This window comes from Nannobrachium achirus (genome assembly GCF_963921795.1).
Source record: "Nannobrachium achirus genome assembly, chromosome: 16".
NCBI lineage: Eukaryota > Metazoa > Chordata > Actinopteri > Myctophiformes > Myctophidae > Nannobrachium > Nannobrachium achirus.
Genome location: NC_137823.1, coordinates 10,699,650 through 10,724,641, shown reverse-complemented (window position 1 = coordinate 10,724,641; position 24,992 = coordinate 10,699,650). Strand labels below are relative to the sequence as shown.

Below are 24,992 nucleotides of genomic sequence, written 5' to 3'. Positions count from 1 at the left end.
ACGCGTTTTACAAACTGCTCAAAATGGCGGAAAATCGAAGGGCGGAGCTTACTTAACAACGACACAGATGTCTTCCACTTGAGTCAAAGCACGCGTGTAACAAGTTGCATGTCTTCAAACGAAACGAGTCATGACTTATGCCCGTTTGAAGTTTGAATTTTCAAACGCTTCGTATAGCGCCCCCCTTTGGCCGATTGGAATAAAATTGGTTTCAGTGATACTTTGACTAACCCTCCACATCTTTGCCAAATGCCATGAACGTGTAACTTTGCATGTATGATTTAGAGGCCGAAGAATAATTTGCATAAAACCGCAATATTGATTGAATTATTAAAAAATTATATTTCACTTTAAAAAAAATCTGGTTGATCAATCTGACCGTATTGGTCCAAAGTTCATGTGAAAAAAGTTTTGTGCACTTGACGCGAAAATCCCAGGAGGAGATAGATTTTTACTGTTTTTCATATAATTCCGAATTGTGGGAGACCTAAAGGTCAGAGGTCAAAAGTTAGAGGGTAAAAGTTGTTCGGCATGAGGAGACGCATACGTGTATACAGGTTTCATGGCTGGACCTCAAACACAGCATGAGCTATACCTGTTCAAAGTTCGCACTTTCGAAGGCTTCCTACAGCGCCACCATTTGGCCGATTGCTATAGAAAATAATAGCACACTTCGCCACTGTAAACTGAACACATTGATGTTTTTATTTTCATTTTCTCACTAAGTATGTAGGAGTTGAAAGCGGACAAAGTATTGAGGAGAACTTGATATGCTCTGGTTGATAGATAAATAATGACAATATCTAAAGTGTGCTCGCCTTATAGGCGAGCCCACAATAAATAACGGGGTGTGTAATCAATATAAAAAAACTAGTAATTCTTGGCATGAACTACTCCTTTAAGGTTTTAACTGTACGCTCTGTCATGCATCAGATAAATTAATTTTAGTTTTCAAAGATGCTCTGAAATACCCATTGGAAATCTACTGTCTTGCCAATAGCAGGACGTGTGAAGATTTGACACATCTGTAGCTGAAAGTTACACTAAGATAAGTAAGTGACCAAGAGGATTTTCATTTGTAGCTGAAAGTTACACTAAGATAAGTGACCAAGAGGCGTTTCGGGGGTTCTTGTCATGGGAACAGTTTGTGAACAGCTGTCTTTATGAGGAGGCTCATTCTGGAGCCGTGTGGAACTCCATATTTGGGCAAGACTGACGTCATAATAATGAGGCGAGAGTTCAGTCAGTTTGACTTAAAAGCTGATTACACAGAGAGTGATGAGCATTAGTCAAAGAGAAGACCGAGATAGACTACTAGAGCCCACGTATAAAGATAAACTATTCTGCTGTAATCACATCATAAACATTCCTGGATTGTAAAGACAGCCACCACTTGTTGAAGACAGCCCAGGACCACTAGTTAAGGAGGAGACCAAACGTATATCTGTCAATAGTTTCATCTCTGAGATGGTTCATCAGGTCAGGAATCATGAGGGGGGCGAAGGATATGAAACAAAGACAGAGGATGACATTCAGCAGATGATCCAGGAGAGACAAGTGAAGGTTCAGGAGGTCAACCACTCAGTAGAGCTCAGCAGGAAAGATGCAGACACAGTGATAGCAGGCAGTGTGCAGTTCTTCACTGCTCTGATCAGCTGTATTGAGAGGAGCCGGGCTGAGCTCATTGGTGTGATTGAAGAGAAGCAGAAAACAACAGAGCAACAGGCTGAAGGCTTCGTCAAAGAGCTTCAACAGGAAATCACTCAGTTACAGAAGAGAAGCTCTGAGCTGAAGCAGATCTCACACACTGAAGACCACCTCCACCTCCTCCAGAACTTCACATCCATCAACACCCCTTCACCCAAAAAGGACTGGACAAAGGTCAATGTCCTTCAGTCTCCATACGTGGGTACTGTGTGGACAGCTGTGGCTCAGCTGGAGAAGACACTAGAGAAGACACTCAGTCAAGAGATGAAGAAGCTGTGTGATGCTGAGCTTGGTATCATCCAGAAATACGTAGTGGATGTGACTCTGGACCCTGATACAGCTCATCCCAAACTCATCCTGTCTGATGATGGAAAACAAGTGAGCCATGGAAACATAAAGAAGAATCTCCCAAACAACAAAGAGAGATTCTCTACATGTGTCTGTGTCTCCGGAAAACAAAGCTTCTCCTCAGGAAGGTTTTACTTTGAGGTTCAGGTTAAAGGGAAGACTAGGTGGGATCTAGGAGTGGCCAGAGAGTCCATCAACAGGAAGGGATCAATCAAAACGACCCCCAAAAATAGTTATTGGACTATAGGGTTGAGGAATAGAAATAAGTACTTGGCTTATGCTGTCCCTACTGTCTTCCTCCCTGTTAGAGAGCAGGTCCAGAAAGTGGGAGTGTTTGTGGATTATGAGGAGGGTCTGGTCTCCTTCTATGATGTGGAGGCCAGAGTTCATCTCTACTCTTTCACTGGCTGCTCCTTCACTGAGAAACTCTATCCATACTTTTGTCCTGGTCTTAATGCTGGTCGTAGAAACTCTGCTCCTCTGATCATCTCTCCTGTCAACATGGATGCTGGTCTTGGTGGGGGGACAGTCTTTGAAGTGCCACCTCCGGTAAATTAATTTAGAAATAAACGGTGCATACGTACTGTATATGCAATAGAAGCTGACTCCACATATGCATTGAGGAAACGTATAAATACAAATAAATTAAATACATAAAAAAAATGTGTTTAAGTACAGTGCTTGAGCCTGACAGTACATGTCTTTTTTGCCAAATGTATTATTAATTTACCATCTAGAATCAGACATCCACTCCAATATGGTTCACTGACCCAAACGGTGACATGGAAAATATTATTATTATTTTTTTGCAAAAGTCACCATTAAGACATTTTTCTTTCTTTTTTTCACAACTGGCAACCAGGATGGCACCATTTTCATGCCTCGACCCCCACAAACTCGTATTTGAACTGGGGACCCTGGCCCCCCACCCTGAAGCATTACATTTTGTATAACACGGTTCTATGGTTCTATTGTGAAAATAGCAGATCTACATGCTCACAACTTTGTTGAGCGCGCTGCGGCACCAGTTCCTCGGCCATTCAACGTCTTGTCTTTCATACGGAGAAGAAAAATAGATAGAATGGATGTGAGCGAGGAAGTGAAAGTCGTTCTGATTGCAATAGATTGCCGATCTAATGGGACTACAAAGAGTCTCCTCAAATTATTGGCTTAGGAATGCGACAAGAACAAAACTAAAAAATAACGGGGTGAGTAATCAATATAAAAAAAGGAATTCTTGGCGTGAACTACTCCTTTAAGGTTTTAACTGTACGCTCTGTCATGAATTAGATAAATAAATGAAAATTGTAGTTTCTCAAAGATTTGATGGCTTACCTTGTGTTGCCAGTAGAGGTCACGCTTTTTACATCGTAACACAGACTGTGGAGGAAACCATGCAAGGCTCCAACCTGCTCATCAGAAGGTTAGGGGTTCAGTGTCTTGCTCAAGGACAGGGAACTGACGTGTATGGAACTGGGAGACAAAAATGATGACTCATCACTAAACCATTGTTTTGTGGGGCCATTTCTAGCCCAATGAAAGTTTTTTGTGCAAAACAAATGCTTTCAATGGATTCAGAATCAGGACAAAGCTCTAGTTAGACTCCTCACATCCTACTTAAAGATTTTTTTCTGGGTATTTTCCTCCTGTATAGAAAGTCGATTGGAGCCCAACTTGATATGGATAATTCTATGGGTAACTTTAAACAAGAGAATACCAGCACTCACGGAACAGTCATTTAAGGCACTTTTATTATGATTATGTTGGCGTGGCACGCCGCAGAGTAAACAACGTACGCGTTTCGGCGTATAGCCTTCCTCAGCGTTGTGTAACAGTCACCGGAAAGTGTCACTTTTTATAGAGTCCGCGGTAAAGACACTTCCCGTGTCTGTGTAGAAGTTCCTAACCTCAGACCAACATATACCCAAGTGCAGTCATAAAGCAAATAAAACTTCCTTTCATTATACATAGAGTTAGAGTATCAGAGTCAATCCATAGAAAATCAATTACATTAATTATGCATAGAGAGTCATAATAATTCCATAGAATATCATTAATTTAAGAAAATCCCAGGTACATTTAAAGAAACAAGTCATAAAGTTCTCTACAAACTACATTAAGGCCCATCTGGTCGAGTCCTTAAAAAGGAAAGGTAGACCTAGGTTTTCGGGACTTGGTTAGACAAGTATGTTTTCTAAAAAAGAAAAAAATAACAAAAACGTAGTGTGCTGCTGCTGCTGGAGGAAACAAATAAAATAAAAAGAGAATTCATTCTAAAAGGGTTGTAAACCTATTATAGGGTCTCACATCTCAGAAGAGATTCAGTGTAATTCACGTCCACCCCTCTCTTTAAGGGTTGTTATTCGCTCTACAAGACACTAGGACACAAAGGCTTTTAAAGATATACCACATCAAAGCCTCGTCAGACTCGACCAGATGGGCCTTAATGTAGTTTGTAGAGAACTTTATGACTTGTTTCTTTAAATGTACCTGGGATTTTCTTAAATTAATGATATTCTATGGAATTATTATGACTCTCTATGCATAATTAATGTAATTGATTTTCTATGGATTGACTCTGATACTCTAACTCTATGTATAATGAAAGGAAGTTTTATTTGCTTTATGACTGCACTTGGGTATATGTTGGTCTGAGGTTAGGAACTTCTACACAGACACGGGAAGTGTCTTTACCGCGGACTCTATAAAAAGTGACACTTTCCGGTGACTGTTATACAACGCTGAGGAAGGCTATACGCCGAAACGCGTACGTTGTTTACTCTGCGGCGTGCCACGCCAACATAATCATAATAAAAGTGCCTTAAATGACTGTTCCGTGAGTGCTGGTATTCTCTTGTTTAAAGTTACGTTCCCGACCGTGCACCCGGTAAATTGCCCAGAGAAGAGAAGAGAAATGGAGTCGTGCTTGCTTCCTCTATGTAAAGATGTTCTTGACCCGAGCGACGCACCTCCCGCGGCACGGCACACTGCAGTTTCACCAAGACGGACCAGGGGATCTACAAAATCACAGACGCGACGACTCCTGATCCAGAGAGATGACCGTCTTTGTATGACCACCGTGAAGGAACCAAGCCCACGGAGGTCTTCACATCACGCTTCTCACCTGATAAAGGACGCCACGCTGTGGACGCTACAACACCGTCTACACCCTGGGAAGAAGACTGACTCGAATCTCCGGTTTGACAAAAAACCTATTTGTAAGAAGCCTTTTTTGGCCGTTTCAAGTGACTTGGGTTGACTTCAACGAAACCCTCTGGTTCCTGTCTGGTGATGACTTTGACACGATTACTAAGAATGAATTCTCTTATTCAACCATTGGCTATATGCTGAAGAAATACTTGACAATGAACCTTAGCGCGGAAATAAGACACTAAGAGGCTATTATAGACTCTAAATGTATTTTCCTGTATTCTTTGATTGCTTTTTGAGATTGACCGTATATGAGTGGTTTCTAAATATACTAGAATGTGTTATTTTAATAATATATATTCTGACGAGGCTTTGATGTGGTATATCTTTAAAAGCCTTTGTGTCCTAGTGTCTTGTAGAGCGAATAACAACCCTTAAAGAGAGGGGTGGACGTGAATTACACTGAATCTCTTCTGAGATGTGAGACCCTATAATAAGACAAGCTTTATTTACTTGTTCTTTAGGCTTATATTGTTTGTTGAGGTTTACAACCCTTTTAGAATGAATTCTCTTTTTATTTTATTTGTTTCCTCCAGCAGCAGCAGCACACTACGTTTTTGTTATTTTTTTCTTTTTTAGAAAACATACTTGTCTAACCAAGTCCCGAAAACCTAGGTCTACCTTTCCTTTTTAAGGACTCGACCAGATGGGCCTTAATGTAGTTTGTAGAGAACTTTATGACTTGTTTCTTTAAATGTACCTGGGATTTTCTTAAATTAATGATATTCTATGGAATTATTATGACTCTCTATGCATAATTAATGTAATTGATTTTCTATGGATTGACTCTGATACTCTAACTCTATGTATAATGAAAGGAAGTTTTATTTGCTTTATGACTGCACTTGGGTATATGTTGGTCTGAGGTTAGGAACTTCTACACAGACACGGGAAGTGTCTTTACCACGGACTCTATAAAAAGTGACACTTTCCGGTGACTGTTATACAACGCTGAGGAAGGCTATACGCCGAAACGCGTACGTTGTTTACTCTGCGGCGTGCCACGCCAACATAATCATAATAAAAGTGCCTTAAATGACTGTTCCGTGAGTGCTGGTATTCTCTTGTTTAAAGTTACGTTCCCGACCGTGCACCCGGTAAATTGCCCAGAGAAGAGAAGAGAAATGGAGTCGTGCTTGCTTCTTCTATGTAAAGTAATTCTATGGGTAAACTTCAAAATAAAGTTTGGTACCCAAGGCTAAGATCCATCGTTAGGTCCTAAAGAAGCCTCAAAAAAAGTTTTAGCCGCTTCGTTTCGATAATTTTGTTAAGCCAACCCACTATTGTGGCTTATTGCTTCATTATCTTGGGGGTGGTGTCCTGAAAAGGTTGAAGACCCCTGCAGTAGTTCATCCTCTGGTTGTCCTTCCTTCCAGGTGTCCATGGAGGACGTGGAGAACGAGGACCAGAGACACGCCCTCTTCCTGGACTTGCTGGGCCGCGCCCGCAAGTGGGAGGAGTTTCAGTCTCTGATGCTCCTCCTCCAGGCCTGGCCGCCCATGGCCAAGGAGGAAGTGTAAGAACGCAAGCACACACACACACACACACACGCACGCACGCACTCACGCACGCACCCACAGCGTCCCGCAGCGGGAATCGAACCCAGGACCTTCTAGCTGTGAGGCGAAGCGCTAACCAAGCCAAGGAGGAAGTTAGTTCACCCCCCCAAAAAATGTGTAAATTGGGGGTAAATTTACTATAATCAATTCTTTGTCTTAGGAATGCAACAACTACAAATAATTCTTGTTAAACTGAGTCTCCATGGCGAGGGTAATTAATAGAAAAAAAGTCATTTTGGGGGTGAACTACTCCTTTAAGAGCGCACACGTCACAGACACGCAGACACACGCACACACACACAAAGCATAAACCCTGTAGATGTGTTCTACTATAAGAAAACGAACGTTCATCGCCATTGCATCTGCCTGACAATCAGCAGGCAACCACGTATAAATCACGTGTTAACACAAGACACATGTACAACACACACTCCTTTTCTCCTTATTTGTTCTTGGACTGTACTAAAAGTTTACAGTTTACAGTTTAGGCATTTAGCAGACGCTTTTAATCCAAAGCGACTTACAATAAGCAGGTAATACATCACTATAATAAACAAGATAGTATGTCAGTACATCAACAGCAATATAACAAATGCAAATGAATATCTATCTACAAAAACAATATAATCAGTCAAGAAAAAAAAAGGTTCCTGAAAACCTAAAAACAAATGCTAACTAGCTTCATGTATGGTCATTGAGTGTTACAGTAGTGCTAAGGGTTTAGGTAGAGTCTGAAAAGGTGAGTCTTCAGTCCACGGCGAAGGAATGAATCCGTTTTTACGTCTGGAAACTCCCGCCCAGGACAGGCTTTAGACGCGCCTCCTCAGGAGACTTGGCTCAGAGATCTGAAGCCATTTGATTTGGCGCTGGGAACCCGTTGAGACCGCATGCCCTTGATGACGTCCACCCCAGGCAGGGTTTGAACTAGAGCCCGACTGATATATCGGTCGTTTTTGGACCCCGATGTCGGTATCGGTCATTATCTCTCCGATGTATCGCTCGTTAGTAATAAGTAATATTAGACCACCAGTTGATGACATTTAGCCACTCAGACCCAAAACTTAGAATATATCGTCGTTGCCGGGTGGAAACCTTGTTTGTCGGGTGAAAACCTTGTATGTCCAAAACCGTTCGTTTTGTATTCATCATTTTAAAAATGAACTAAACTAGTGAAAATAGCAGATCTACAAGCACACAGCACCTCGCACCGCGAGGCGTTGTGTGCTTGTAAATCGGCTGTTTTCACTACTTTTGTGCGACAGCCTTGTATGATGAAGCAGGGCTTTGCTTGGTGAAAAAATGTTGAAACTTGAAACTTGGAGATACAAGGTTTCTGCCCGACAGTGACGATATTGTCGTTGCCCGTAAGGATCCATTGGGTTTCATTTTACACTCATGAGTTAACGATCTTATAAAGGGTCCATTTTGCTGGGGACCACCTGGAAACCCCTCAAGGACCACTCGTGGTCCCCAGACCATTGGTAAAAAAAAAGAAGAAAAAAAAAAGATTTTGAAAGTAATACGTTTTTGAAATTTAGGCTATTGATTATTATTTTATATTATTACAAAACATCGGTTAAACATCGGCAATCGGTGGTCTAGCACTCTCCATCGGCAAACATCGGCATCGGTCCAAAAATATGGCATCGGTCGGGATCTAGTTTGAGCCCACGACCATCTGCAAGAAAGGCGTGTGCACTAACCGCTACACTGGGGCTGCCTGCACCAAGGAAGGAATACAAAATAAAATGAATGTAGCCAGAGGGAATCAAAAAAGAAACGGCACACTCCCATGTCAGACGTGTGTTTTCCCCCCTGTCATCCATAACATCATGAGCTGTTTGTTTCTCCTGCCAGTGAAAAACAAACGCTCCCTCTCTCATTATGGAGGTCATTCCGTGGCAGCGTTCCCGGACACGCCAGGCTTGTTGTTCTATGGAGGCTGTTAAATGCCAAAGGGAAGACTCACATTGTCGTTTCCAGAGTATAAAATGTTTAATCCTGTTGTTAAACAGCCTCCCTTCCCTGCTCAGTGTGTTGACTTCTGATCTCATCAGGTCATAAGTGGTGAGATTCTATGCCCTGTAATCTTCACTGCTTTTACTCACACGCACGCACGCACGCACACACGCACACACGCACACACACACACCAAATAAATGAGCAGTGAGGGTTTAACTGTACTCCATCCGTAGATGAAGGAGCGTCATTATGATGATGATCGTCTCTTATGGGAAACACACAATGTTTGGGGAAAGAAAATGAATAATACCGCTGAATATGTAGCTTGTATTGTCTAACTGATTCCACACACACACACACACACACACACACACACACACACACACACACACACACACACACACACACACACACACACACACACACAAGCGCACGCACACACACGCTCATGAATGATAAAACACACATGTACTCCCATGAACATACACACGTCCCATACTGTGTTCACACATTAATGAGCTCTCTAAGCTCACCTCAGGAGACTTAGGCACGCACGCCCACGCACGCCCACGCGCGCGCACACACGCACGCACGCACGCACGCACGCACGCACGCACGCACGCACGCACGCACGCACGCACACACACACACACACGCACGCACGCCCCCGCGCTCACGCACAGGCACTTGCATGGAATGCCTTGCGTGGAATGAGGAGAGTGTGGAAAGCCGACACGGGAGAAGACAGATACGGAGGTGCTTTATCCATCCCTGAGGGGGATTAAGGTGTTACAGCAGCTCTCATAGAGACATCAATAAAACATTATAATAATACAATAGAATCATCTAAAACAGGCATCTAATCATAGTCGACCTACAATGGGTCCAACGTCTTGAATTCAACATCCCCTCCATCTTAATACGCCTGGTCCAGCCAACCAGATGAGGAGTTGTTCTGTACGGTGCGGGGACGTGCAGAGAATGTTAGAATGTTTGTCCATGGATTACATACCAACGACTTATTTGGGTTGTTCCTTTTAGGCAGGGTGTTTAACTGTACTTGTACTGTACTACAATACTTCTATTGTATTGACTATACTTGTACTGTTCTCCATTTTTGTCTAACAATAATCAGTCAATCAATCAATCAAAAAAGAGAGGCAGGGGCTGACATTTCTAAAAGGGAAGATAGCAGACCTCCAAGATCACAACGCGTTGTGAGCTTGGAGGTCGGCTATTTTCTACACATTTCTTGATTTCAACATAAGACGCTGCGTTCAGGTTCAGGAGAGTTTGGACAAGGCAATTAATTCTCTTGAACGCTGCCTTCAGTTATGGCATGGAAAGGAGGGCATTTGCTTTTCTTTCACCATAGTAAAAACTGCATTCATGGTCTGGAGAGAGGACACTTTTTACAGATGCATGCTGTTAACTGCATGCAGAAAAGAGCCTCGACAGGTGCTTGCCTTTTTTTATTTTATTTTGTATTACCAGGGACACAACACTTTTCTCATCCACCTTAACAAACCAAAAGCAAATTTTCATCTGTAGTCCCTGAGCTGTCAAAGAGGTGGTGCCATAGTTTTGTACTTTTTCTGTTTTGCAGGCGTCTGTGGAGTTAACATTACTCTAATACAGTGGTTCTCAATCTTTTTAGCTGCAGTACCCCCTTACACTGATTTCCGAAGCCAAGTATCCCCTTCCCCTGACTACAGCAAAACAGTTCTATTACCATTACATTCAAGATAAAATAGCATAATGGCAAATAAACATTGCTTTCTATTCAATAACAGTTACTAATAGTCAAGTAATTGATGTAATTTGGTTTAGAAATGTGCAGATGAGCAGTTTCGCGCCATCTCTGTCAATGTTTTATCATTAACCATAACAGTAAAATACAGATTCCCATGTTCTAGTTTTTCTCAGTACCCCCTGCAGTACCCCCACATACAGTGGCGGACCGTGGGTTCAATACCTGGGCCTTCGCCATGGCTGCTGCGCATATGCACGCGCGTGCACACGCCCGCGCACGTGCACACGCCCGCGCACGTGCACACGCCCGCGCACGTGCACACGCCCTCGCGTAGCCACGATCTGACACTTATTGCGCCTTACAGAGTGCTGCTGCCTGCACCAGTAGCAGAGCCCAATACAATAAACTCAGTCACAAACAGCCATTCATAGCAACACGAAAGCAAGCAAAATATATGTTGATATACACACATGATTCAACAGGCTTCATCAGATACCAGCCAAGCTTCTGGGACTAGAGACAGAGTTATACACTTGCGGTCTGCACGCACGCACGCACACACACCCACCCACTGCTGAGCGCAGAACGCAGTGAGTGAGAAGCTCCACTTCACACTACAAACACTTTGATGTTTTTTCCAAAACAGCATTAAAAAATATCAAGACAACTAGCCTAGATTAATGACAGCACAAGTCTTGCCCCAAAATCTTGTGTTGAAACGTTATATTCCATAATGCGCACACACAGCGTGAGTGTTGTTTCTCTTACCCGAATCTCCGGTGGTGTGTTAGCCAGACACTCCGGTAGGTTTCCTGATTAACAACCACGGTCGCTCGACTCGCTCAAGTGTCCAAACGTCCTCGAAAAAAGTTTGACAAATTGTCCAGTAAATCCATATCTGTTTCTTCTCCTCCTTCCGCCATTTTTCGTTTCTTTATTTGTGAATTGTTGTGAGTAAAAAGTATAAAGTATAAATGTAGCTCTCAGCTCCCCTCTACTCAAACGAAAACAACATATGAAGCAGGAAGCAATTCACTTTTCCTCCCAGGACTGGGATGTGAATATCAGCAGTTCTCTTCTCTGATTGGACAATGTTTCTAGACACTCTAGAAGGTGACCCTATCTGAAAAAATGCGCCCAGGAGGGCTGTGATTGGTTAAAGAACCAGCCAATAACAATACAGTGCCCAACAACCATTCACTTCAAAGCCAATCAAAGGCAGCAGGCACTCTAAAGGAGGTTCAGAGGGTTCCTATCTTATCTGGAGACAACACAAGAAAACACCTGATTGGTTAAAAAAACGAATTGCTTTTTTAGACGTGCGCCCCTAGTGGAAGCAGTGTGTCCAGCCTGACTGAGTGAGAGAGAGAATGAAAGCAGAAAAATAAATGAATGAAAAATAAATATATATTATTAAATATAAATTTCTTCATCAGGCAAGTGCTGGGGGCTAGCAGAGAAGGGCTCGCTAGCCCTCACGGACCTCCACTGCCCACATACCGCTAGGTGTACACGTACCCCCATTTGAGAAACACTGCTCTAATAGACCCCTAGGTGGGGTTATAATGTGCAAATTTGCCTTCCCTCTGTATTTTTGGTTTCTTCCTGAAAGCCTCTGAGTCAAAAGGCCCAAATGAAAAACACTGAGTTAACGACATCATAAACTCATCGCCTCCCCTTCCCTGTCTGTCTTCCTGATTGACAGGTGTCAGTCAGAGCGGAACCCCTGGGTGATGCTGACCTCCGCCCTGCTCACGCACTGCCAGGGGTCAGAGGTCGACGTGGGTCAGCAGGTCGTCGCCATGGTGCGCTCCCTGTACGACACCAAACACAAGCTCCCTGCAAAGGTACTGTTCACTCTACGCCTCTACACCACCAAACAAAAGCTCCCTGCCAAGGTACTGTTCACACTGCACTTTCAGACTTTAATATTTGACAATTTGGCCAATGTTTAATTTGTCATTTTAGAGGTATTAACAAGTATTATGGTTCCTGTCGCTAGTGAAAACCTGCCTTTCAATTACCATGATATGCATTTTGTGCAAATATGGTCCCATTTATGTTAAAATTGATGATAAAGTTGCGGGTACCAGACGGCTGTGTTCTTCTTCGTGTGCTTTATTTCGGGAGGCTCCGACCACATTCTCCCATGTATCCCTGCGGTTGCATGTGACCGTTGGCAGCCAATAGCATTCCTTATGACTCCTGGGGTACCATTCAAACAATGATGGCGACACCCATACAAGGGACAAAAAAAGCGTAATTTTTGCCCTTTGTTTTTACAGTCTATGGAATCGAGTGGCAAAGTGAGTTTAAAGTTGTTTAATGCAATCAAAATAGGACTTTTCTGTTTGGATTCATGACCTTCTCTGACTTGTGAAGGTTGATTCGGCTTTTCTTGCCATTAGGGCGCGATAACGATAAAAAAATATCGTTTTTCAATTGAAGTGGACGGCAGCGTCCACACCACAACGATAAAGCTGTCATAATTGATGTGAACACCGTCTATAGCAGCACCACAAGCTGACTGATATTAGTTCAGCGCTAATGCTATTCAGCGTGAACAGCCTAGACTGTTACTGGGGGAGCGGGAGGAGGGGGGACAAGGGGAGTGTTTTACCTCGTGCCTCTGAACAGCTTTAATTTGAATGTGCTGGAATGAAACCACCAGAGCATGGGGAGAGGCAGATTGCATTGTGATATCCATGCATTAAACTTTGTGTGTGTGTGTGTGTGTGTGTGTGTGTGTGTGTGTGTGTGTGTGTGTGTGTGTGTGTTCACACACACACCTGCCTAAGGTGTGTTTCTTATTCAAAGCATTATGTGGTTGTACATTCTCTGAACATCCATTAACCTTTACTGTCTGTTATGTGCTTTACTCTACCTCTCTCTCTCTCTCTCTCTCTCTCTCGCTCTCTCTCTCTCTCTCTCTCTCTCTCTCTCTCTCTCTCTCTCTCTCTCAATTCAATTCAATAGGCTTTATTGGCATGACATTTTACAAATGTTGCCAAAGCACAAATACAATTATGACAAACAACAAACAACACACCAATATAAATCAATGAAATTACAGTACATAAACAAAGGAGATGGTTCGGTAACATATGGTATACAGTATATGTGTCCTACTGGTTGTCCCTTTTCTTGTGACAGGAGCGTGTTTCTTATTCAAAGCATTATGTGGCTGTACACTGTCTCTGAATATCCATTAACCTTTACTGTCTGTTATGTGCTTTTCTCTCTCTCTCTCTCTCTCTCTCTCTCTCTCTCTCTCTCTCTCTCTCTCTCTCTCTCTCTCTCTCTCTCTCTCTCTCTCTCTCCCCTCCCCTCTCCTCTCCTCTGTGTTGTACGGTGCATCATTGCTCTCCTCTCCTCTCCTCCTCCCCAGTGCGTGCTCTACATTGCCTCGTTGCTCCAGGATCGTCCAGGTCTTCATCTGGCCTCCCTCAAACTGATGGCAGAGAGCCAAGACCAGCATCTGCTGCAACTGACCCAGGACCAGGTCAACGCCATGTCCCAGGTATACACTACTCTACCTATACAATACCTATACAACACCTATATAATACCTATAAATTGGACCCAGGATCAGGTCAACGCCATGTCCCAGGTATACAGTACATATTACATACCTATACAATACCTTTATAACTGACCCAGGACCAGGTTAATGCTGTGTCCCAGGTATACAATACTCTACCTATACAATACCTATACAACACCTATATCGTCATTGTGGGTGGAAACCTTGTATGTCCAAAACTGTTCGTTTTGCATTTATCATTTTAAAAATGATTTAAACTAGTGAAAACAGCCGATCTACAAGGACACAACGCCTCGCACCGCGAGGCGTTGTGTCCTTGTAGATCGGCTGTTTTCACTAGTTTCGTGCGACGGCCTTGTATGTTGAAGCAGGGCATTACAGGTACTTTGCGAAAGAACGTACAAATTTGAAACTTGGAGATACGAGGTTTCCACCCGACAACGACGATATAATACCTATAAATCTGATGCAGGATCAGGTCAACGCCATGTCCCAGGTATACAGTACATATTACATACCTATACAATACCTTTATAACTGACCCAGGACCAGGTTAATGCCGTGTCCCAGGTATACAACAGTACATATTACATACCTATTAGGGCATCAACGAAAAAGTCGACAAGTCGACTCAGTCGACATTATTACAAAATAGGAAGTCGAAAGTCGAAGTTGAAAAAAAAAAAAAAAAAATCTATTGTGAAAATAGCAGATCTACATCGTTGTGAGCATGTAGATTGGCTACTTTCACAATTTCTGCCTCTATATATTTGACAATTTGGACAATGTTTAATTTGCCATTTTAGAGGTATTAAAATGTCCTTAAATTGTCACTTTAGAGATGTGAAGGTACCCTCTATACACGTAAACTTTATGTTGGTTTGTTTACAGTTGAGTGAGAAAACTATTTCACATTGAGTTAATCATCTGTGGACCCCCCAAAATAATTGGCGTGTCGTGTGTGATGTGATGACGTCATCAAATGATAGTCGACTTCAACTCAACTTTTTACTGAGTCAAGTCGACTTGCAAAAATCACAAGTTTAATGCCCTACTACATACCTGTACAATACCTTTATAACTGACCCAGGACCAGGTCCATGCCATGTCCCAGGTATACGATATTGTACCTATGCAATACCTACATAATACCTACAGTATATACATTATACATACAATACAATTGTGTGTGACTCCCTCAGATTCCAGAGCAACAGCAGCAACACAGACATGTCTGATTGTTCTTAATATTTGGGTTTTCATTCCGCAGAAGCTCTGAACGAAAAACAAAACAAATCCCAAAACCGTGAAAAAGAAAAAGAAAAGAAAAAAACAATAACACAACTTCAACGTCCGGGTTTGGCTGTGAAGATTAGATTTTTAATTAAAACGACATTATGAGAAACATAGACAAACAAACTAACAAAAAGAAAGAAAAAAAAAGAAAATGAGAAAAGGTAATTGTTTCGGCTGCAGCGAAACATATTTAGTTTGTTTTTCTCCACTGTAATTAGCAGACGCGTGCCAAACGCTGTTGTTGTGAGAGGAAAACAGGAGATAATGAGAGATGGAGAGAAGTGCACAGAGAGGAGGAGAGGAGCTCACAGATACACTAGAGGTTGCTTTGACGACAACCATGTGTTGTCGCACAAAATGTAACACGTTCATGCCCAGGCACGTGCACACATAGACATCAAAGGGGCCGGGCTTGATCCCCTGCCCTGTTATCCGTCTGTAAAAAGTGCCCTCTCCAGACCATGAATGCGGTTTTTACTATGGTGAAAGACATGCAAATTATGCCCTCTTTCCATGCCATAGCTGAAGGCTTCATTCTAGAGAATTGGCTCGTCCAAACTCTCCTCAACTTGAACGCAGCATCTTATGTTGAAAGAATTGCCCTCTCTGTGTAGAAATCCATGCCGTTACGCCACATCTCCAGTATTGCCTTGATTATGCTTAGTTCAGTGTGGTATCAAGCACGGAAAATAGCCGACCTCCAGGCTCACAACGCGTCGCAGTGAGCTCGTTGTTGTGAGCTTGGAGGTCTGCTATTTTCATGCCAACATCTCTTGTTGGCTGCAGAGAAATGGAACGTAGCGTCTATCTGTTGGCCAAGAACCCCTGTCACCAGGGGCTGATGAAAAGGCACAAGTCGTGATAAAACATCAACCCATTAAGGCCTTGAACTTTTTAACAAAACTATTGTATACTTTTGGCTATTGAAAAATGGCAGATATGGCACGCTGCGAGCTTGTAGATCTGCTATTTTTGAAAAGTTTAAACGTGAAAATGTGTGCAAATCTTTGAATATATCTTGTCCTAAAGCACTGTACACTTGGTCACACACAAGGTTACATTACATTACTTCTATCCCAGTATTCTTGGCATATTTGGCAGCCCTGTGGTTGTGAGGCCTTAATTGTGCCTGTGGTTGTGAGTGAGATGCCTTTTTTTCTTCTTCTTTTTTTTTTTGCCACCACAGGAATCTCGCCGAGCCAATCTAAATGATGTATTGGGAGTTTGGGACATATTGGTGTACTGGATTAGCCTGGGTGCCAGCCTGTTCGCTCCGTTCCGCCATTTTGTTTTGTCTCTCCGCATCACAGACACAGTCTGGAAAGCCTCCAAGGGGGAGGCGGGCTGCTGGAACACAGCTGCGGCTTCCGATTGGTCTGTGGTGCGGGGCGGGACAAATACCCCAGTGTGTATTGGCTGGCTGATGACGTAGCTACCCTAACCCGACTCTGATTTGTTTGAACAACGTCCAATCAGCAACGACGTCGCCTACGTCACAACAGACGTTCAGAAACGGGTTCTCAACGGGCCTGAAAATGAAGGCTGGTCCTAACTGGGTCCTAACTGGGCCGGCCCGAGGCCCTACCCGGCCTGGCATACATTTTAGGCCCTACCCGGTCCGAAAACGTCGGGTTTGGAAAGCATTTGAGAACTCTATCACAGAGTTATAGTAATAAAATAATAAAAAGTAATACAAAAATATATATATATATATTTTTTTCATTGAGCCCGAGGCCCTACCCGGCCCGACTAATTAGCATACATTTTAGGCCCTACCCTACCCTAAAAGTCGGGTCGGGTTCGGATATGGTCGGGTTCCGGGCAGAATTTGAGAACTATTCAGAAATGCGTCAACAGACTCATTTCCAGACTGTAATGCTTAGAGACAAAACAAATCGCAGAACGGAGCAAACAGGCTGGCACCCAGGCTAATACTGGATATCAGATCCATTTCAATAATGTATTGTACACATTGGAAAGTGGATATCAAGTCCATTTAAATAATCTATTGTATACAACATTGGAAAGTGGATATCAACTCCATTTAAATAATGTATTGTATACAACGTTGGTAAGTGGAAAATAAGGTCCATTTAAATAATGTAATACATTGGTGAGTGCATTTAAGGCACTGTATTGGAACGTTGGAAAAGTGTGTCTTTAAGCCTCTCTCTCTGTCTGCTTGCATCAATGGACGTCATGCGGAGCAGCTAGCCTAGCGCTGGCTTCAGCTTAACCCATTTAGGCCTACGATTATTGACTGCTTTAACTACTGAAAAATAGCAGATATACAAGCTCACAGCGCGGCGAGCTTGTAGATCTGCTATTTTTGAAAAATCTTGATTTTTCTTTGCAAGTCTTTGAATGTATCTATTTAAAAGCGAACATTTGCAACTCAAATATTTGCTTCTGGGGGGTCCCTGGAACAACATATTTTGAGATGGGGGTCCGTGGCCAAATACCTGTAATTTTGGGGGTCCTTGACATGAAAAAGTTTGAGAACCACTGATTTAGAGGAAGGATTTAGAAGTCGGGTCAAAGATGGGGTCAAAGATATTCAAAGACTTGCACACATTTTCACGATTTTTCAAAAATAGCAGATCTACAAGCTCGCAGCACGGCACTCGGTGCCGCGCTGTGAGCTTGTATATCTGCTATTTTTCAATAGTTAAAGCATAAACTAATGGTTAGAGTGGTTCAAATCTAGCGCGACTCGGGCGCGTTCCAGGTATTTGAGAGAGGAGTTCTGGTTAGGCGGTCCATGTTTCAGGAAACATTTCAACAAATAAAATGCAGTAGACATGTCTATAGGTTGAGGGATAAGACACGCCCACCTTTCACAAAACTGTGAAAAGTGATGACTCATCACTAAACCATCGTTTTGTGGGGCCATTTTTTAGCCCAAGGAATGTTTTTTGTGCAAAACAAATGCTTGCAATGGATTCAGAATCATCAAAGCAGATTTTTTTTCTGGGTATTTTCCTCCTGTATATAACGTCGATGGAAGCCCAACTTGATTTGGCCGCTGTGGCGACCCCGAAGGTCGCCGACTCGGGCGCCCTAGCTAAATCATTAAAGCATGCCCTGGGATACATCTTTGCAAAATGTGGCGCTTTTAGACTGATTAGCACGAAAAAACTCTAAGGCCCCCGACTAACAGTAGAATGATCTTTTACAACTGATATGATATAGTACTTTATTGTCAGTTCACACTGAAATTTGTCTTGCGACACAGCAGCCATGTAACTAGAGTGGAGAGCAGAGATACCACACAATGATCATTGAATCTTGTGAGATGATGTGAATCCACCATACCATTGTGAAAAGACCTTTCATTGAAAATGTCTTCTTGGCCTCTTGATAAGTAGGTTATCTTTTACAGGGCATATGTATTTTATTTCTCTGTAAGTAGGTTATCTTGTATAGAGAATATGGCTTCTTAGTAAGTAGGTTATCTTTCATAGAGAAAATGTCCTTTATTCTCAGTGAGTAATCTTTCATAGAGAAAATGAATTCTATTCTCAGTAAGTGAGTTATCTTTTCCAGAGGTGTTAAGATGAGCATCCGTTCACCTCATTTCCATGTCACTGTACTACATTTCTTTTTGCCAGTGATTTATGTAAGCTGGGTGACATAACTACAGTACTGTATGTGTAAGATTACACTTTGACATAGGTTATTTAGGCCCCATTAAAGCTCTAGCGGAGATATAGGCTTATTTGTGGTTCTGCAGCCAGGATGGATACACTTTAACATTTCCTTTTAGGGCATTAACAAAAAAGTCGTCAAGTCAACTCTGTCGACTTCATTACACAAGTCGACTCCCACCAGAGAAAGTTGAAGTTGAAAAAAAAATACTTTCTATTGTAAAAATAGCAGATCTACATGCTCTCAACGCCTCGCGTTGCGAGCCGGTGTGAGCATGATCGGCAATTGTGGTGGTGTGCCACGGCCCCGTTATCTCGTCCAGAGACGAGTTAACTGGTTACCATGGTTACCAGGTAAACGGGTGCCGCGGTAGCGGCTGGTGAGCGAAAACACTACATATCCTGTCATGCAACTCGGCTGCCAGCATCACGGAGCGCCTACATCTCCATAGGCTCCTATTCATTGCTGATGCAAAGAAACGGCTTTAACTCGGAATCTACTTCCACAAACGTAGAGAAGGCCTAGTCGTTATCACGTGCGTGGACGTGTTTGGCGTCCCAACTCATACAGTGCTTATCCCGAACTAGTTCGGGATAATTTGGACCTTATTAACGTCATGGGTGCCTATCTCGAACTAGTTCGGCTTTTTTTTTTTTTTTTTTTTTGAGCCGCGCCGCCGGCCGTCATCTATTTACACGGCCCGCGAGAGCGTTGCGCCGCCGATATTTACCATCCACTCCAATGCAATCCAGGATCTTTAGAGCTCATTTTCTCTGTTCCATGCATATCCATGAGGTGTGCAAGGTTTAATCATGGCTAAATTGCCGAAAATAGGGCTTCTAAAATGCTTGGTAGCCAATAGCTAACTTCAAGCTAACTTCATCCTGTTCCTGTACATGCACAAAGGAAAGTGTTCAGGCGCATCATGGCTGCGCACGGCTTGTGCATATACCAGCGTATCTCTATGGTGTATTCTATGGCCACTGGGCGCCCTCTAGTGGTGAAAGCTGGCACTGAAAGCGTTAAAAGTGTTGATGGCAGTAGGTTTTTGTCTTCATTCAGTGGGTAGACAAAAGTCGGGGGAAATGAAGATTTACGATTCAGTGCGTTGATATCATTCGAATGGGGTGAATCGAGAAACTTAAATATGGTCCGGGGTGACCCATTTTTCACCCAGTGCCAATTGCCTAAGCTGTAATCCTGGGCTCTGCTCTCCCTCTGCCAACCTGGGGAGGATCTCATGCTTAGGTCAGTGCATTAGGAGTGAGCATGCCGCTTCTTATCACCTGACAGGGGGGACCTTCCACAGTTGGACGTAGTGCGTGGAAGGAACACGTTATTGCAACCCGTTCCTTTCCTCTCCATCAGGCGCCCCAGCTGGCCAGGGGGAGGCAGTATAGAGACCAGGATTACTGCATGTTTTTTTTTTGTGATGGTAGCTACCCTAGGCCTAGGGGACACGGAGAGAACATGCAAACTTCACTGCCACCGTCACCCCCTAAAATTGTTCCATGTTTTGAAGTGAAATATTACTTTCCACCCCACAGGAAGTGGCGTCCTCCTGTGACGAGGAGCTCCTCACGCTGCTATTGGACGCCGGCCTGCTAGTGGGAGTGGCCTCCTCGGCGCTGTACCCTGCTCTGTGCTGCCACCTCCTGGCCAAGGTTGGAACAGTTCTGGATGTTTAACTTTTAATTTAATTTTAGTTGGTCTTGAAAAGTAAAAATCAAATTCAGTTGTTTGAATTTTTAGAGCGGGTTTGCTATTTTTTTTATTTTAGTTTTTTAGTTTTTTTATATACTTTTGTCCCTTTTCAATCCTGCACTAAATAAATAAACAAGTCAGGTGCAGGATTGTTGTGTAATAAAAGCTCAAGAAAAGATAGCATAAAAAAGTTACAGATTAAGTTTATAAATAAATTGACAAAAACGCACAATACAGTTTCAGTTAGTTATGTTTTTTATGTATTATTGTAGTTTTTATTTAGTTCAGTTAACGCTATTTTTTTAAACATGTATTTATTGATTTTCACATTGATAAATTATTTGTACAAATAGAGATATCTTTGTTAACGCTAGTTTTCGTTTTTTTCTTTATTACTATTTACAGTAAGACTACTAGCCCCCATAAGTCACATCTTCCCATGAAAGATTGCGGTGCATCTTGAGAATGGGCCTATTGTTTCGAAAAATACATATTTAGACATTTGTACGCATGGCCCCACCCACTCAAATCAAAATACTAAAATTACTAAAACGATAGAAAGCAGTAACTGAAAACATTTTAACTCTAATAACTTTTTTTTTTAAACTCTAATTACAATCTAAAATATGTTGTAAAAAACAAAGTTGTCCTTGAACTATAATAACCCGGCTCCTCTCGCACCAACCAGCAGGGGGAGCGTGGGCGCGGCTGGGACGTGGAGGAGGCCGCGGCCGGCCTGGCGGCGGCTGGCCACGCCCCAGAGGCGGGTTCTCTGCTGCTGGCGCACCGCGGAGCCAACCCCGCGCAGAGCACCTTCAGCACCGCGCTGGCCGTCCTCAAGAAGTGGATCTGATTGGACCACAGCCCTGGGCCATATACAAGAAGTGGCTTCTGATTGGACCACAGCAGCAGGGGGGGCGGGACATGATATTTATCATGGGAAATATGCAAAATTCTTTAAAGGGATAATTCACCAAAATAATGACTTTTTTCTATCGATTACTGACCCAATGGAGACTTGAATTTTTTTGCTTGCACCAGCAGAGCGTGCAAGTAGGCTGATGATTGCTGTCTGTGGGCGGGCCAGGTATGTATGTGGCCAAATCTTGTTGGCTGGGCCTTTAGCCAACGGGGAGCAGCGTTCTCTGTACCCTACCTTTGCGCTCGAATTATCAGCCATATTTGGCTATGAGTGCACAAGACGGAAGTTGGCACCTCAACAGAGTGCGGTTTAGATGGTAGTCGATGATATATATATATTTTTTTTCGCATTCTTAATTAACCCTCCTAGACCCAAAAATAGAAATACTTATGTTTTTTTTTTTTTTTTTAGGTTTTATAGACATAAGGGTTAGGGTTAGGTTTTCATCATAATATCATATGTACATGTTCTAGACATTCTAATGATCACCAAAAAAGAAAAGAAAAAATACAGGCATTTTACTTATGCATTTTACTCTGGAATGTCAACCTCGGTGGGTGGTGTGAATGTCAGCCTCTGTGGGGGGTATTTATATGCAAATACTGTGGCCAATGGCATTGTAATACTAAACAATAGAATCCAATGGTTATGTTTAGGTTTTTTTTTTTGGATACAATAAACGTTGTAATATTACAACAGTGAGTCCTAGAGGGCTAAGCCAATAATTTGATGACCAGCAGCGGTTCCCTATGGAGACACAAAGAGCCTGCTTTGTTCCCTATGGAGACACAAAGAGCCTGCTTTGTTCCTTTTGGAGACACAAAGAGTCTCCTCAAATTATTGGCTTAGGAATGTGACAAAAAATGAAATAGAAAAGGATTCAAGTCTCCGTGGGGTGAGTAATCGACAGAAAAACGTCATTTTGTGGGTGAAGTATCACTTTAACCTTCATGAAAAATGATATTTTATACAAAATATATTTTCTTTTCATCATGACGATGATAATGATGATCTCGACGTAACCCTCTGCTGTAGTTGTGGGATGATATCTCTGTGTTAATATCACACAAACAATACAAATAAAACATCTGTTTTTTTAATGATTCAGTGCGTGTGTACGTGCACTCACACATGGCCATGCATGTGAGAGATTAGGCACGCACACGTGCACACACACACCATCGTTTAGCAGCCTGCCCCCACTCCATTGTTCTATTAACCTCTAATTAACTCCCTGCTGACTAATTGGACATGCAGCTGTGTGTGTGTGTGTGTGTGTGTGTGTGTGTGTGTGTGTGTGTGTGTGTGTGTGTGTGTGTGTGTGTGTGTGTGCGTGTGCGTGCGTGCGTGCGCGCGTGCGCGTGTGTGTGTGTGGACACTGAAAGTATTGCTAAGGTGGAACTAATGATGATGATGAGTGATGCTTTAAATCATACTGTGTTCCTTCTCGCACACATGTGTACGCACGCACGCACACACACACACACACACACACACACACGTGTCTTATGTCATAGTGTGACAGTTTGTCTTGGCCACGCCCCCTTTCCCTCACAGACTCTAAATAAAGAAGAATCCGATCACATCTGGTACAAGTGAAGGTGTGTTTTCATTATATGGTATCGTTCATCATATTATATCGTTTGTGTCATCATTTATATGTGTTCCTCAGCCAGTGGTCCGGGGACCACCAGTGGTCCTTTAGGAGGGGATTCCAGGTCGTCCCCGGCTAAATGATGTTGGTAACCAAATGGACCCTTATAGATTTTGTAACTCCCGAGAGCATAAAAAGAAATTAAATTGGTTTCTTTTTACACTCCCAGTGTAAAAAGAAAAGCCCTTGAGTGTGTGTGTGTGTGTGTGTGTGTGTGTGTGTGTGTGTGTGTGTGTGTGTGCCTGCGTGTGTGCACTCCAACCACTGCACTTTCTTTCACCACATATTAAACCTTTTTAATTAGTTTTACTTAACTTTTGGATAGATTAAAAAATTGTATATCCATTCCTCATATGCGCTCAAGCTCAAATATGCATTGTAATTATCTTGTTGCGTAAACTGAATGAAACTTTAAGCAGGCCTATTGAAATAATTATACTCCACTCACCCAAGACAGTGGATATTACCATGCCCGCAAATGAAGACAAAGATTAGTTCAAGTGTAACAACAGTTTGATAGCTAAAGAGGGTGTGCGCGTGACATCATCATCATACCCGGAAGTTGCGAGAGCGGCGGGAACGCCTACTGAGTGGCAAAAAAACTACTCTCTGGCCTCGACAGCGCATACATCCAAACAGAAAAGTCCTATCTGATTGCATTAAATGACGTTAAACAACTCACTTTGCCACAAATGGGCAGATGACAACATCAACATCCCCAAAAGGATTAAATAGAAGGGCTACAGTAACTGGATTGATTACATCCACGGTAATGATATTCAAGGTAAGTTAGGTTGCAACCTTACCATGGCCGCGGGAACTAATTTACAGTAGGGGGGGCTGTCATGCGCCCCTCATGCACGCGTTTTTATCGTTTTTTATCATGTTTTATTCAGGTTTCCGCAGTCTTTTTTAGCTAAATGTAACACAATCGGGAACGGCTTTCCTTACATCTCCACACGCACCATCCAGCAAGATATAGCCTGGATTTTTTGGTACCAACAGACAGTCAGACAACAAGTGCCAGTTTCATAAAATCATTCAGTTCCCAGAGCTTTTCAGTTAATCTACTTAGTTACTTTACACCACTGTCTGCAACAGCAAGCATGATGGTTCCCAAACGTTTTAGCCCGTGAACCAAGAGACATTACTACCCTGTACCAAACAAGTAGTGAAAATAGCAGATCTACAAGCTCACAACGGGTTGCTTCGCACTGCGTTCAGTGCGTTGCGACCCATACAATGTGTCCGCCGCATCGGTCCAGACCCCAGTGTTAGGAAACACCCAGTGTTAGGAAACAGCTGGTTCTGGTACACCATAGCCATTAGCCACTAGCTAGCCCAAACATTAGCCTAGCCAGGCAGCACAGCAGCATAACATAGCATTCATCATTACAAGTCTATAGCCACGACTCACCAGTGAGGACGCCAGGGCTAGCAGAGGGCGATGTTTAATGCCTTCATAGCCTAGGTTGTGTTGTCTTGGTGTTCTGTATATTCCTTTATGCCCATATTGTTATAATTCACCGAGTCCATGACGCATATGTTACGCACGGAGAGACAGACGCTTAGACAAGTTAAAAGGGAAGTCCTTTGAAAGCCATTTCCTGTCTAAACAGTGCCCAGAAGCACATTTCAAAACAAGAGCCTTTCTTTTTTTTTTGTCTATACAATCGATCATTCAA

General features: G+C 42.8%; 2 protein-coding genes across 2 annotated transcripts in view; both read left to right on the top strand.

Annotated features, from left to right (window-relative positions):
- Nucleotides 1-22,979, top strand: part of nbas (NBAS subunit of NRZ tethering complex) — a 256,843-nt gene extending 233,864 nt beyond the window's left edge. The window contains exons 51-55 of the mRNA XM_080743924.1: nt 6,642-6,781; nt 12,245-12,386; nt 13,928-14,059; nt 20,575-20,691; nt 21,420-22,979. Coding sequence (XP_080600050.1) covers nt 6,642-6,781; nt 12,245-12,386; nt 13,928-14,059; nt 20,575-20,691; nt 21,420-21,584 — 696 coding nt within the window. The 3' untranslated portion in view covers nt 21,585-22,979. The remainder of the gene's footprint in view (nt 1-6,641; nt 6,782-12,244; nt 12,387-13,927; nt 14,060-20,574; nt 20,692-21,419) is intronic.
- Nucleotides 1,468-2,613, top strand: LOC308300284 (pyrin-like; the record flags this gene model as incomplete). The annotated part of the gene is made up of 1 exon (XM_080744103.1): nt 1,468-2,613. The coding sequence occupies one exon, from the start codon at nt 1,468-1,470 to the stop codon at nt 2,611-2,613; it is 1,146 nt and encodes a 381-aa protein (XP_080600229.1).
- Nucleotides 22,980-24,992: the final 2,013 nt, after the last annotated feature.